This window comes from Vigna radiata, chromosome 11 (assembly GCF_000741045.1).
Source record: "Vigna radiata var. radiata cultivar VC1973A chromosome 11, Vradiata_ver6, whole genome shotgun sequence".
Classification (NCBI taxonomy): domain Eukaryota; kingdom Viridiplantae; phylum Streptophyta; class Magnoliopsida; order Fabales; family Fabaceae; genus Vigna; species Vigna radiata.
In genome coordinates, this window is record NC_028361.1 from 570,263 (window position 1) to 585,264 (window position 15,002).

The 15,002-nt window shown below is 30.3% G+C and overlaps 1 protein-coding gene across 4 annotated transcripts; it reads left to right on the plus strand.

Moving 5' to 3' along the window:
- The first annotated feature begins 5,686 nt into the window (after positions 1 to 5,686).
- LOC106777965 (cyclin-T1-3) lies at positions 5,687 to 13,576 on the plus strand. 4 transcript variants are annotated; one of them, XR_001377001.2, is made up of 8 exons: positions 5,696 to 5,835; positions 6,224 to 6,784; positions 6,939 to 7,020; positions 7,680 to 7,814; positions 8,135 to 8,310; positions 11,893 to 12,250; positions 12,545 to 12,690; positions 13,207 to 13,273. XR_001377001.2 is itself a non-coding variant. In XM_014665809.2 (7 exons), exons 2-7 carry the CDS (start codon positions 6,240 to 6,242, stop codon positions 13,236 to 13,238), a joined length of 1,116 nt encoding a protein of 371 aa, XP_014521295.1. In that variant the 5' UTR covers positions 5,687 to 5,835; positions 6,235 to 6,239; the 3' UTR covers positions 13,239 to 13,576. The 4 variants fall into 4 exon arrangements, 3 of the variants coding, with proteins under 3 accessions (XP_014521295.1, XP_014521294.1, XP_014521297.1); XM_014665809.2 differs by lacking the exon at positions 11,893 to 12,250 and having other exon boundaries at positions 5,687 to 5,835; positions 6,235 to 6,784; positions 13,207 to 13,576; XM_014665808.2 differs by lacking the exon at positions 11,893 to 12,250 and having other exon boundaries at positions 5,695 to 5,835; positions 13,207 to 13,575.
- Positions 13,577 to 15,002: the final 1,426 nt, after the last annotated feature.

Genomic DNA, 15,002 nt, shown 5'->3' on the forward strand with positions numbered 1-15,002 from the left:
ACTTCATGAATAGTTAAATGTATTAATTTATTTTCCTTGTAAATCATATTATGTAGAAAACGTGTGTATGCAAGTTATTTTTAAGGTTTAATACCTATTTTGGTCTCTCCTTTCAGAGGGTTTGTTCAAAGGGGTCCCTTTTTTTTAAAAGTTCACTTAAGTTCTACCTTTTGCAAAAATTGTTCAAATTATTCCTTTTTGTTAACGGTGGCGTTAAGTTCATTTGGCATTGTAATTTATTTTTAAAAAAATATATAATGATGACGTGTAAATGAATATAATTAGGGTTGGATTAAAGAATGAGTTAGGGGTAATTTTTGGTCAGATACAAATTTGGGTAAAATCTACGTAAAATCTACGAATTGGAAATTTATGGGCAATTGTAATTAGGGTTCATCAAACACCTTCAAACATCATGAACACCAAACACGACAAATAAAATCTGCGAATTGAAAATTTCTGGGCAATTGCAATTAGGGTTCATCACAGTCCGTTCCTGCATCAAGTCAAAAACTAGTTGAGCCTGTGCCTTCTACTCATCCTGTGATCTCGATACATGTATTCTACAGATTTTTAAAGCTGCAATGTCGCACCCATCGCTAGTAGTGTAATACCAATCAAATCAACAGAAAATAATAAAACAAAAAAAATGAATTGGTCAATTTAGCTCTCTTCAACGAGATAATGTAGGTTGAAGAATAATCAGAACGTGCCCAATACAATAGCCATCTCTGTTGTTGATATGGATCATTGTCCTCAATAGCTTTAAAAGTGGAATACATGGGAAGCGCAAGCCCTATAGAACAGCTGCAACGAGTAACCCATTATCAGTGAAGTTGGTGTTGAGTACGAAAAATATGATTTTTAGTAAAGTTTAGAAGAATCAAGAAAACGTGATTGAAGGGAAACACGCATACCATGCTGTGCGGAGAAAGAGGTTGGGAGCAATAGGGGAAAGGAACGGTCTCAAGCCAATCTTCATCGATCTCAAGTCAAAAACCAGTTGGGTGTGGAAATGTTCGAGACGAGTACAAGACACAAGAGAATAGACCAAGTGTGAGCATGAATGCGTGCAACTTTTTGGTTTCGGAAAAGGATTATAAAGACGAAAGTTTTCGCAATAACGATTCGCCCTGTGCTGCAGTGGTCACAAGCATGAACCCTAATCCCAATTGCCAGAAAATCCCAATCAAGATGAACCCTAATCCCAATTGCCAAAAAATCCCAATCAAAATCGCAGATTTTACCCAAATTTGCATCTGACCAAAATCATTTACTTAATTATCCCAATTTCAATTTTTATTTTAACCAAAATCTTAGGATTCAGATTGGGGATTTTTTTCCATTTTAGATTTCCAGAAACAATTAAGGTTCTTAATGGGATTTTTAATTAATTACCCCCCAATTAACCCCAAATTCAATTTTTAATTTAAACCTAATTTTATTAAATTCCACGTCACAATTAATTATTTTTTTTTAAAACACACAACAGTGCCAGCATAGCCAAAACGTTACACCTCAGCAAATATTAGCCACCTGACAGCTGTGCCGTTAAGAAAGTTAACGCAGTTAGCAAGAAGGACCACTTTGAACAGTTTTTGCAAAAGGTAGGACTTAAGTGAACTTTTGAAAAAAGGAGGAATCACTTTGAACAAACCCTCCTCCCAAAGGAGGGACCAAAATAGGTATTAAACCTATTTTTAACAAAGGAATGAGAAAGTTTTAATTTTTCCTGCAACCCAGAAATATTGAGAGACACAAAAAAAAAATTATATCAAAAAATGAGAGGTAAATATATTCATCATAAGGTAAATAAGATTTTCCTTACCATTTCTTTTTTGTTATTTATCTTTTAAAAAATAAACATTGATTCTTTTCTGAATAATCCACCACCAAATATATAACTTTGGAAACACAGTAAAAATATATTTTCAAGTTAATTTGCCTTGTAAAACAAATTCACACTCTTCTAGAGACATGAAACAAAAGTTAATGCTTTTAGAAATTAAAATTTTAGTTTTAAAATCTCAATGTTTTTAATTTTAAAATTTGCAGAAACTAAAATTAGTTTTGAGTTTTATTTCTTTTTAATTGTCCCTTTAAGTTGTTTATTAATGCACTTTCTTGCCCACTTTTGAACAATTAAGTCAATAACGTAACCATATTAATTACTCAAACTCTATAACTGAATTATTCATTAAAATAAAATATAATTTTAATACAGATGATTCTAGATTCTGCCCTGGTTGTACACAACGAAACATGCAGTAGAGTAGTAGAGTCATTTTTTTTTTTGCAGATCTGAAGGCCAATGATCAAATTGGTTTTGCGTGGGTGACTATATATGTTTGCGAAAGATGATAGCAGAAAAAACAATATATTTAGTAGCATTGCAGTAATTAAAATTTGCCTGATCCTGCAGAAACAACCTAGTTGGTTTGGTTTTGTAAACGTTGGACCCATTGCAGTTTCTTGTCACTGTTGTCAGTTGATTTTGATCGAATCTCAATCCATGGCGATGGAAGCATATGCATTCAGAGCAGGATTCGTGCCATTACTGGTGGGATGACACTGCCTTCGATGCTTTCTTCACAAGACAACCAGAGTCATATTATAAAATAAAACTAGTCTTGTTCTGATCCCAACAAACACTGCATTAAATCATACCCATAAATTTAACCATACCTATAAATGATTTTTTTCCATAATAAGTTCTTACTGTTTTTGATATAAATTCATAACTTCGAGAAAAATCTTTGTAATTTGTTAAGATATATTCTGATAATTCTCTAATTTAAATAAAATCGTATCTCATTGTAAATATATTATATAAATTTGACATAAATCTTAATAAAACAAACTTCATTTGTCTTTAATTACAAAATATGAGTGTAGAAGTCATGAAAAATTAATATGTTTATGTTGAATGAGTCACGTGGTTAAGTCACAATTTTGACATCTAATCATATATGAAAAAAACTTTTATTACAAACATTCGTGTGCTTAAGTAGGAAAGAAAACTCACTTAGAGAAAAAATTTCATGATAACACACTATTTTTCTTTTAAAAACAAAAAATACTTTTATTACTACATCATTTACAGAGAAACTCCATAAAGTGCTTAGACATACATTAGAGTATCTTTAGAAAGTCATGGAAAGAGAAAAACTAATCTGTATTTATTGTAAACATCTTCTAATTGGGATTAAACATGACTTTTATAAATGATTTCTAATGCACTTGATTCAATGTATATTATATATGTTCTTGTTGTGTTGATTACTTGATTTATTTTCATTGCTTTAATGACTTAGTCATTCATCATATTTCATCAACTTCAACATAGTGGAACTTATTTGATGTTGATCCAATCTAATTTCCTAATGTTTGGTATATATTAGGAATGGATCTACGACTTTAGTCGATTAAAAGAGTCTTGTTTATTAAAGCAAGAATCACATTGTGTTTGGTACTCTTGAGTGTTAATACTACATGAATGAAGTTAAAATTACATTTAAAAGTATTTTTAAAAAAACTAAAATAAAAGACATAACTTAGAAAATCAACGATAGTACAATTGAGTGAAAGAAAAGTTCCATCTGAACTTAATCAATCTCACTTATCTTAATTATCACTCATACTTTTATTTAAAAATGCTAAACTTTTATCCCTGTGTCATTACAAACTTGAATTGATTATAGATTAATGTTTTATCAAACCAAATCTTTGTAAATAAGATTTTGTTCTATTGCAATCAAATTAGATAATATATATCCTTAACTGGAACTCAATAAATTTTTAACTATTTTTTTTTTACAATGATCTAAAAGTTTTTGTTTAAGATTAAAGTTTTAAATTTTATGACTCTTCTAAATCGAAGTATTGAGAGTCATTAAGGAAAAATATTCACTATATGTGACTTAGAATATAAAAGTCTCTTTATAAACCTATAAATGACTAATATTTATCCACACTATAAAAATGTAATTCGATTCTCATATATAGTTACGAATATACATCGAAAAATCTTTATACAAATCTTACAAATGACATTTCCAGTAATTAATTATTTATAATATTAAAGTAAAATAGAACCTTCTTTTATGGAATCTACAGACAAACTTTGTCATGATCATCTTGGTTCAATTGCACAGGACGATGATCATACAACATTCTACGTATTGTGCTTTGAGCACTTGTATTATCACCCACAATCTCTTCGAAATAGAAAATAATTTGAACGAAACAAGGAGTGCAATATAGGAAAAAGATGATATTTACACATAAAATATAAAAATGTATGAAAAAAAAAATGAGATTTACATAAATTAGGTTCATCTAACATAAAAATCTTACCATGAAACATGTATACAAATCAGGATTTGCAACCAACACAAGGTGAGAGGTGTAGGGTTTGAGAAGCTGAAAAAATAAAGAAGGCAAAAAAAAGTTAGAGGAGTAGGGAAATCAAAAATAGAGATGTTACCACTTTGATAAATGATATTTTAATACATACGAATTTTTTACAATTATTTGGCACAATTATTTTTTATTTTTGAAAAAATATATAAATTAATTTTTGATGACAATTTTACTTTTATATCATGTATCAAATAAATATAAATGAATGGGATCCTATCATTATTTGTATTACTTTTATTCTTATGGTTTTTTATTAACAATAATAATATTTTGATACGGTATTTAAAAGTTACATGGAAACCACACACTTATGTTATAAGTTTTCTACCACACGATTTCAAATTTTTTAATTAAATATTTATATTTAAATAAATTTTTGCTATACAAATTTTATATTTATATTGTCAAAATGCAAACTTTTATAGTTTTAATAATATTTATTATATTATAAAAGGTGCGAAGTTCAAATTACTTATTTTGGGCATCAGCTTTTGGTTACATTTTGTCATTTCTTTTGTTATGGATTATAATGTTTTTTTGTTAATTTAATCAGCTATAACTTTTAAGATGTTAAACATCTTCATTCTATTTTTTTCTAGTTTAAAATGTCCATCTACAAGAAATTCTTGTCACTATTATTAATTTTAAAAAATATATCACTTATTACTTTCCTAATATCACTTGTTCACAGGGATTCTTCTATAAAGTAAAGTTATGAAGTTATGGATATTCTTACTCCTTCAACTATAAATTCGTTATCTTTCGTGTGAGATCTTGTTAAAAAAATACTAGAATCTTTTTATGTTAGGATTTTATTGAAATTACCTTCCAAGTTTATTAATAAACTTTTTAATCTTAAATCTTCACTTTGTTTCTTAGTTATTTTATTTTATTTTTAAAAAGAAGTAAATTAGATTGTTTATTAAACTAATCTTATTTTAATTTGTATTTAAATTTGAATGAATCTTTCTAATTAAAATAAACATCTTTTACCAAATTGGACTAAAATTTCTAATTTTTCTTTTAAAATCCTAGTTGCAAGTTATACTAATTTTTCTGTTAGAATTCTACTACTGTTTTTACTCATCCTATAATTATTCCATATATCAATTTAAAAACAAATAAATCTTAACATCAATATACAAAATTAATTAAAAATAAGTATTTTTTTTGGGAACATTACAATTAATTATTTCCAAAAGTAAAAAGAAATAGTAATTAACTAAAAAAAACTAGATTGGAAGTTAACTTGTTTTTTATTTGAGTTGCCCTTCGTCTTCAAATTGCTAAGAGGCGCAGGGCAAGCTGTTCTTTGTTCAATCTCTCTTATTACTCTGAATTTTCATTCCAATTCCAATTTCCAAATTTTTATTTCGCAGTAATATTCTCAGATTTGTTCTTCTGCTCATTCAGGTACATCTTCACCCATTCTCATTTATCATATTGGATTTTTTTTCATTGTTTTTTTCTTCACTTACATTCTACAAGATATGAACGGTGATAATATTTCCACCGTCTAATTCTACGATTTTTCGTCCTCTGTGCCATTTGATGCTTTCATTCAGGAATTTTATGTTATGAGTTTTGTGATATAAGATTAGGAAGACATATTGGATGTTCAGTCTCTGAACCTTTTGTTTTCGGTCTGGACTCTAAATTATTGAAATTTCGTTGGTGACATTATGGCATACGAATGATGGAATCGGAATTTGATTCCACAGGTCGCTTATTGTAGAATATAAGAAATATGAAGAGATTTGTAAAATAAAACCAGTTTTCATCAATAAACAGGTGATTATAGTGGTTTTGCAGGAATTATGTCTTTTGGAAGGAATTTGCAAGCACAAGGATATCAACATGGTGGTTGTTGTCCCACCTTTGATGGAAACAACAACCATGGCAACCGGAAGCGAAGCAGGATCAACTATCATCATGGGAATTATGACATTCGTAATCACTACTGGGCAGAACATGGTTTCTATGCTAATGTCCACAACTTTGATTACGGTAACTATGTTCAGCACGATGTTGTGCCTTCATCTTTGAAAAGGAGAAAACATTCAACTCCTAGTTGGGAAAACAACCAGAAACACTATCTTCCTTCCACTGTCCACAGCAATATTCCCACTACCTCTGTTAACTTTCAAGAACCTCCTTCAAGGTCCAACGTCGATGCTTCGATATCACCTATATGCAAGCTTGATTGTTCTATATTTGAAGATAAAGAGCCGGTGTTTATGTCAAGGGATGAGATTGATAGATGTTCTCCATCAAGAAAAGATGGTATTGATGTACTTCACGAGAGACACTTGCGCTACTCCTACTGTGCCTTCATTCAAAATCTTGGGATGTGGCTTAACTTGTAAGATTCACATTGCAGGTCGCATGCTTCGTGTTGTTTTTAAAACCATTAACATCATAAAATTACTGGATATATGTTTATGATATTGTTACCTGCGGTTAAAAATTAATCATTTGTCTTATACCTGTGTAAAGTTTGATATGTTCCTTTGTAGGCCTCAAACTACCATCGGGACAGCCATGGTTCTGTGCCACCGTTTTTTTGTTCGAAGATCTCATGCTTGCCATGACAGATTTGTTAGTCTAATTACCCTCTAGCTTTGAGTACCTGCTTCATTTCTTACTAATTGCTTCACGATCCCAGAAAAACTACAATGTTCGTGGAATTTGTCACACTTCAAGAAGTGCACAAGTTTTATCATGGATTTTCTTTTGAAAGTATGGATAAGAGAAATATAATACAACACGGACACAGGAATTGACAAATTTTAGATAAGACATGACTCGAATGTGGTACAACATATAAAATTAGTATCAAATTAGCATCAAAGAACACATATTTAATTGCAGGAAAGAATTTAAGACTCAAGTTATTATTGGTTAATAAGATTCCATCATACATTTTTTTAGAGAAATGCCATCATCGAAATATTTACTGTAGTATTTCAATTCGTGTTTGTATAAAAAATATATTTTTTTTCCAACTGTCATTAGTAGTATAAGACATATTTGATAGAATGAGTAATATTTTTTTTGTAAGAAATTATATAGCAGAAGACACTGTTATAAATTGAAAAAAAGTTCAGATAGAAACTATTCTGATGGGATAATTTCCATGAAATATTTTATATGATTTATTTAATCTAAACAAATATGCATTGACATATTTGTTTTTCCAAGTTGCGACTCTATGGTCAACATGTGGTTTGATTAATTTTGATTGTGTTCTGCCACAGTTAATTTCTACTGCTGCCCTTTTTCTTGCTGGAAAGTCAGAGGATACACCATGCCCTTTGAATAGTGTGTTGCGAGCATCCAGTGAAATCTTATATAAAAAAGATTTTACTTTGCTGTGTTATCTGCTTCCTCTTGTGAGTAGACTTCAAAATATGCACATTTTCTCACTTCTTTTGGTAACATGCTGGTAGGAGACAAAGGAAAAAATTTTACAATCTTTATCAATTTCATGTGAATATATAATTTACGTCTGTTACTCGTGGATATGATTGCTGATCTTCAATAAAATTTTAGAGACATAGTGTGTCATTTAAGCAGCATGTTACTTCAAGTCAGTCAACATTTTTCTTGGAGGCTTCTAAAATAATCTCCATTACAAAAGAATCTTGGGCATTTTCTTCCTTGAAATAAGTTTAAGCTTAGTTTTCACTCATCGACTTGATTTGTTTTTCAGGATTGGTTTGAAAAGTATCATGACCGGGTGCTTGAGGCTGAGCTATTGCTGCTTACTACTCTAAATTTTGAACTCAATGTGCAGCATCCATATGCACCTCTTACATCTATCCTTGACAAATTAGGCCCATCAAAGACCATTTTGGTGAATCTGGCATTGAACTTGATCAGCAAAGGGTGAGTTTTCATATTTGTTAGTTTTATACTTTCTGCAATCGCAACAGTATGTTTGCTTGTCCTACTCATTTTGTGAACCCAGTATGTACTGTTACTAATGGGTTATCTGTGCCCCAGCCCACAATCAAATTCAAGGGTCCTTTATTTGAGCTGCAAGCATCTCAAACTTGTCTACGTATATTCCCTGTTCCCTCCTGGAAAAATCCCTTTGATTTCAAGAACAGGTTCCCTGTATGATGATTACCATATTAGTCAAAAGGAGCTCATTTGAGCCTTTCGCTGTCCAATTCTTGTTCTGCCTCATTCATCAGCTTGAACAAAGCCATGCCATTCCCTCAATCTCTCCATCCATATTTTTGCCAGTTGGAGTAACAGCTTTTGTGGTGTCTCTTGCTCAACAAAATACATTTCTGCACAGGAAGGTGGAAGTTCAACTTACCAAGAGACAACAGGTATTTGGAGCGATAATTGATGACACCTGAGCTGACTGATGAGGAATACAAATTCTTCTGTTGGCACTGTAATCCTTGTGAAAACTTGAAATGTCAAGCCAGAGGACTTCCTAATATCCTCAATGCTGGTCAGCAAGGAACCCAGCTTAGCTGAGTGATCATTGAGCTGTACCTCATGTTCCTTCAGTATCAAATAATGATTATGCACCAGTACTTCCTCCTGATTGAGAGTGTATTCAACAACAGTTCCCACATGAGTGTCTAAAGTGTCAATTCATTGAGAAGCCATACAAGTTTGCACACAATAGATTCTCCCTCACAGCTGCATCTCAATGAAAACACCAAATTATAGGATCAGATGGTATCTAGCTGGGAGAATATATTTTATTGATGAAAAGAAAAGTGAAATTAGGGAAAATAAGGAGCTCCATGCTATGGAGAAACTTCATATACATAGCCCAAGTTGTAAGCCACAAATACAGATGACACGATCCTGTGTGACTCCCCTTATACATCAATTCTCTTCAGTAACAAACTACTCTCCAGGAATGTTTTTTCTCTCCTTTTTAAGCCATAAGCCTAATAGACTTGCTGGATTTTGGGTGCAGATAACCCATCAAATACGTATAAACCTCCATTTCCTTCAGTCTGTTTTGGTTTGAATGTGTATGTATTGTTTCAACCTGATGTCCTCTTTAGACACCATTTTTATTGGTTTGACTTGGTTCGAATAATGTAATACATAGCAATTGCCTGAAAAACATAATGCATATTTTCTTGAGGTCTAGAGAACTAGTAGCCTTGGTGTCTCTCTTCTAATTTTTTGTCGAAGGTTATGTTCAACCTCTTAATATTTTTCTTTAGATCAACTGCTCTTTGCAATTAATCTTTCATGGGGTATTGATTCTTTTGGCACGCATATAGTGCAGGATCTTCACATCATTATCATGCTACCCCGTATGCCATTTTATGCTGGTGGTTTGATATGCTGCTTAATGTTCATGGAGCATTTGTTTTACATCTGAAAGTGAACTGATGATAGTCTAATGGATTGCCACTAAGGGCGAATATGGATAACCTTTTACTCAAGTACTTACCAAATATAATTGGAAAGAAAATGAAATTAACTTCACCATAAACATCATATGTTAGAATTTATTTATGCATATGCTTACTTGTAAAACTTCTCTCATGTTAGTTTCTCCAAAAATCTACTTTTAATTTCTAGATAAACTAATTACTGAGAAGTTTATTTTTTTTTCCTTTTTGTTTTCTTTTTTAAAAATGCTTACGGATAATTTTATCCAAATAAGTTTTAAGAAACTTTTCTTTTGGCAGCCCAAGATAGCTACTACTAGTCCTCTGACAAACCCTCCATGCTTTTGGGTTTGTTATTCTGATAACTTCAGCCAAATAGGTTACCTTTTTTTATGAGAAAATAATATCTTTTTAATGAGGTCAAATAGGTTATCTTTGCACTTTAAATATAATAAACAGAAGAAAAAATGAAAGCATATAATTTTTCAAAATATTAACTTGGAGATTGTCTCCGCTTTACTGGGTAATGTTTCATGTATATACCCTTCCCTAGCCCCTACTATGGGAGTGTCATGTACTGGGTTGCTTTCTATGTTTCCTCCTCTGGTCTCAGTTTTTTGTTTATTTCTTTCAACCTGCTTTGTTAAATGATTAGTTCATTTTTAGGAAACTGTTTTTTGAGTTTGAATATGCTGATAAAATCCTGTTGTTTTAAACTGTTTCCTTTATTATTTTGGAGAGCTCATCTTTGAGTTTGTGCAAGGTGTCTCTATCCCCTTCATTTTTCTAGCCACGTTGAATTTTTGGTTACTCACTCGGATTATTTCCTTCTCATGGGTGTTTTGGATAATATATGTTGAAACATTTGAGATTTCCATTTTTGATTTAGACCTGACTATTTTTTAGCACACTTTGATACCCTGTTCTTGTTAATGTCGGCTTTTGGATTTTCTATCTGATCAAAACTTGTAATCTCACTGTTTTTTGACATCAAGACTAGTCATTAAGATTGTCATGGAAATGCGCATTTGAAGGTGTAACTGGCCATCTTTTGCAATAGTACATGGGAAACGGTTGCCGGTTATTATAGAAATCAATAGGAATAGTAACAAAACAATAGAATCTTGTCACCCAGAATCTATAATTTCACCTTCTTTGAGCAATAAGGTTAAGTTATCGTGGGATTAACTTTCAATAGTTGGGCAATTGTTGTCCATGGTTTTGATTAAATCTTACTTTAGATGAACCTAGGCTGCTGCAGGAAGTATGCCCATGGTTTTAATTAAATCTTACTTTAGATGAAGCCGGGCTGCTGCAGAAGTATTTATGTTGAAAACCTTAAATGGAGCGTATACATATTACCAGCCTAAATTCCTAACACTATCAATTAAGGAAATTTGTCAGGCTGTTGTTATAACTGACTTGTTGAGTTAGGCGAACTTCTAGTTGCTGTAAACATAAGCTCATCACTTCTTCAAAATCAATATAATAAAAATTACCCTCTCTTTATATTTTTCTCTATTCATCCCTTAATATGATTTCGAGAGTTCTTGGATCCTTAACCATGGCTTTCGAAAACCATCCTCTTGTTCCAGCACTAATTTTTCATGAATACATGTAATTTTCACAATGAGATGTCCATTTCCTTATAAATCTGGAAATGCATGTTGCAGCCAACTTATCGTATTTAAGTTTTATTTTTCACAATGAGATGTCCACAATTCACGATTCACATTGTAGATTTGGAGTTTGTTTTGAAGATGTTGTCCCCTTCTTCTTTCATTTTTCACACTGTTTCACATCTTGCTGTTTTTAATGTACATTGAAGCTTTAGTGACTTAAGTTGTCAAGGAAGGTTCCATTCCGGAGTTGGATTTTATCTTTTTATATTAATTTCTATCTTGAGATTACTCAGGTAAACTTATTTATCCATGATTAGCTGCAGGTTTGCACTAAAATTATCATGAATATATTTCTAATCTACTTTGCTTTCGGTTGGGAAAGGATAAATCAAATTCTCCTTCCTTTTTTTTGATGTTCTGAATTGTGTAATGTTGCTTAAACTTACAATTTGCACCTACAATATGGACAGTGGTAGAGGATTTAGTGAGTTAATCAGTAGGGCAGAATAGGATGCATTCATCACAAGCATTCTGATTCGCATATTAGCAAGGCTGTCCAGATCCAAATGTAGAGCAGAAGATGTTGCATTGGCATATTAGCTTTGAAAGATTCAATTGTTTGCAACGTGCAGCACCCTGTGTATGCATTCTGATTTTAATTACATAGATTTCTGGAGTTTAAAGCCCCTACAACATGTTTGGCCTGGAAATCTGAATAATTCTCTAAATGAGTATAAGATAATGCTATAGTTGGGTACTCTATCAGCAATTGTGCAGAGATTCTTGGAATAGTATTCTTCGTGAGTTGCTGCCTTGTTGGTAAGAAAAGTAAGTAAATTTGTGTTTTGCAGTTGGAATCAATGTTCAATTTTGTACGTCTTATCTAACTTTCTTATTTCAATAGTTTGCATGATCTCAGATATGGTGAAAACATGTGTGAAAAGTTTTACAAGAATCTTCTGTTCTTGTTGAAAACATGTGTGAAAAGTTTTACAAGAATATTCTGTTCTTGTTGCTTCTGATAGTTTACTATTTGCATATCTCTGAATGTATGTTAAGAGATGCTTGCAGAACGCACACATCTAGTGTGATTTTCTGAAGCTGAAAAATGTTGTTTTGCAGTCTTCAGAGCTCTCTATGGCTTCAGTATAAACCCCACCATATTGCTGCTGGAGCTGCATATCTTGCTTCAAAGTTTCTGAAAATTGATCTTACTGCTAATCACAATATATGGCAGGAGTTTGGGACAACACCATCCATTATACGGGGTACTCTGCAACCACTTCCCCCTTCCTTCTCTCTTAAACATCGTTAATTTATATTGTTTTAATTTCTAAAGGGGTTCATCAGTAATAGATAGCGGAGTGTGGTTGATTTTCGCTAGAGGAGAAGAAGCAATTTCGTTACTATATTGCAGCAATTGATTATTTTTGAAATAATAGTGTCTGATGTCATGTCAATCTCTTTCTTAATTCACTGTTTCTTTTAATAATTTGGTTTAATCTAATCACTTGAAACCTGAAATCTAAAATGTAGGTTTTTACTCTGTAGCTTTTCAAAAGGGTTGTGTGAGAAATCTGATTGGACTTCCATATTTTAGATTAATGTATAAATTTCCAAAATTATGACAGGAATTTCCCATATTCAACGGTAGTTATTAGACGGAATAAAGTGCTAGGACCACTTACGATAACATTCATGTCAAATCATTTTGTCAAAAAATTCTGGGTGAAGTTATGATTAGGCATGCTTATTAGTTAATAGTGTTTCTCACTTTTGTGCAGATATCTCGCAGCAACTAATGGAACTCGTTTAAATTTATAAAGGAGATGGTTATAGTGGCTTTCATGTACAGAGTAGAGTATGGTGCTGTGTTGTGTTTCAAAAGAATGTCTCTGCAGGAAACCATCATAGACTGTCTCTACTGTTTATGTTCAACATGAATATGTGATCCATCCTTTGTATTCATTTAGTTGATTTGTCGATAGTCTGTGATCTCAGTCATGTATATACCAAGTTAGTTAGCAACAACGTTGTCAATGTCACTGCATTGTTTGCAATCATGCATACCAAAATTCTTAAATTTGAAAGTACACAAGTTATGTTCTTAAGTTAAACTTTTATCATGCCGTAAACCAGTGAAATTCTTTTTCAAATTAACCAAAATGAATAAATTTTAAAAACTTTACAAAAATGAGATAATCAGATTGCTGAAGGACAATTTAAAGAGGAAAATGTATTTTGAAAGCTACTATTACGTTTTACAATACTGATGATTACTTACACGATTTTAGTTTTTCTATCTTTTTATTTATATTTATTTTATTTTTACATGGACAGGAATTTATATTGTCAATTAGTTGTCTATTATATATTATCTATTATGTAAAAATTAAACAAATATTTAATATCTCTTATAATATAATAAAAAAAGTCCTTAAGAATGGTACCTTTCTATACATGTTTATTTTCTTGATAAATGTTTTGATGGTTAGCTTTTTTTTTTTGTCATTTGATATTTTTATGATATTGATTATTTTTTTCTATACTTTTTTTTCTTTTATGATATTTCATTTCTTAGTCCATTATAAAATCAAATTTAAAATATATATTTTAGTTTTATTTTGTAAATTACTATCATTTAAAAATAATAATAATTTTATCTTAAGAAAAACCATTAACAATAAATATTTATATTAAGTTATAATATATATATATATATATATATATATATATNTTTTATCTTAAGAAAAACCATTAACAATAAATATATATATTAAGTTATTATATATATATATATATATATATATATATATATATATATATATATATTTAAATAATTAATTTAAAATATATACTATAATCCATATTACATTCTTAAAATTATTTTAAAGTAAGTTGATTTTTAAAATAAATAAATAAATAATTTTTTAAACGTGTGTACACACATTTTAATCATTATTAAAAACTTTTTCTAATATATTTGCAACATATTTATTATGATAAAGAACGACTTATATTTAGACGAGTTTAAAATACATACAATATAATTATGTCCATACACAAAAATTAGATAATTATAGTAATTTATATTAAATGAGTCTATATAATAAAAAAAATATTAGAAAAATCATTTTGTTTATTAATTAAATGAATATGACAAAATTTATTAAATGAGTATTAAAATATATATTAGATAAATCTATTTATACTAATTAGATTAGTATAACAAAAAAATTAAACAAATTTAATCATATAAATAAATATAAAAAAATATTTAGATAAATTATTTTATTTATTAATTAAATAAATAAATAAATAATCAAAAAAATATATTAAAACACTTGTTAAAGAAGTCTAATAAATATTAATCGGAGTATAAGCATGAATTTAAAACTAGTTTTAGAACAAAAGCAAAGCAAAGATCAAGCAATCAACCACAAAAGATAATTAAGTTTATTGATAAGGGTAAAAAACTCGAAATTGAAGCACACAACACGTTATTTGAAAAAACAAAAAGAAAAAACTGGTCCGATGCACTTGTATTTTAAACATACTAAATGATGCTCCAAATGATACT

Coding starts and splice junctions, on each gene's coding strand:
- LOC106777965 (XM_014665809.2), top strand. CDS start 6,240: ATGTCTTTTGGAAGGAATTTGCAAGCACAAGGATATCAACATGGTGGT. Junction 7,021..7,679: donor ATGCTTGCCATGACAGATTT/GTTAGTCTAATT, acceptor GTTCTGCCACAG/TTAATTTCTACTGCTGCCCT. Junction 12,691..13,206: donor AACACCATCCATTATACGGG/GTACTCTGCAAC, acceptor ACTTTTGTGCAG/ATATCTCGCAGCAACTAATG.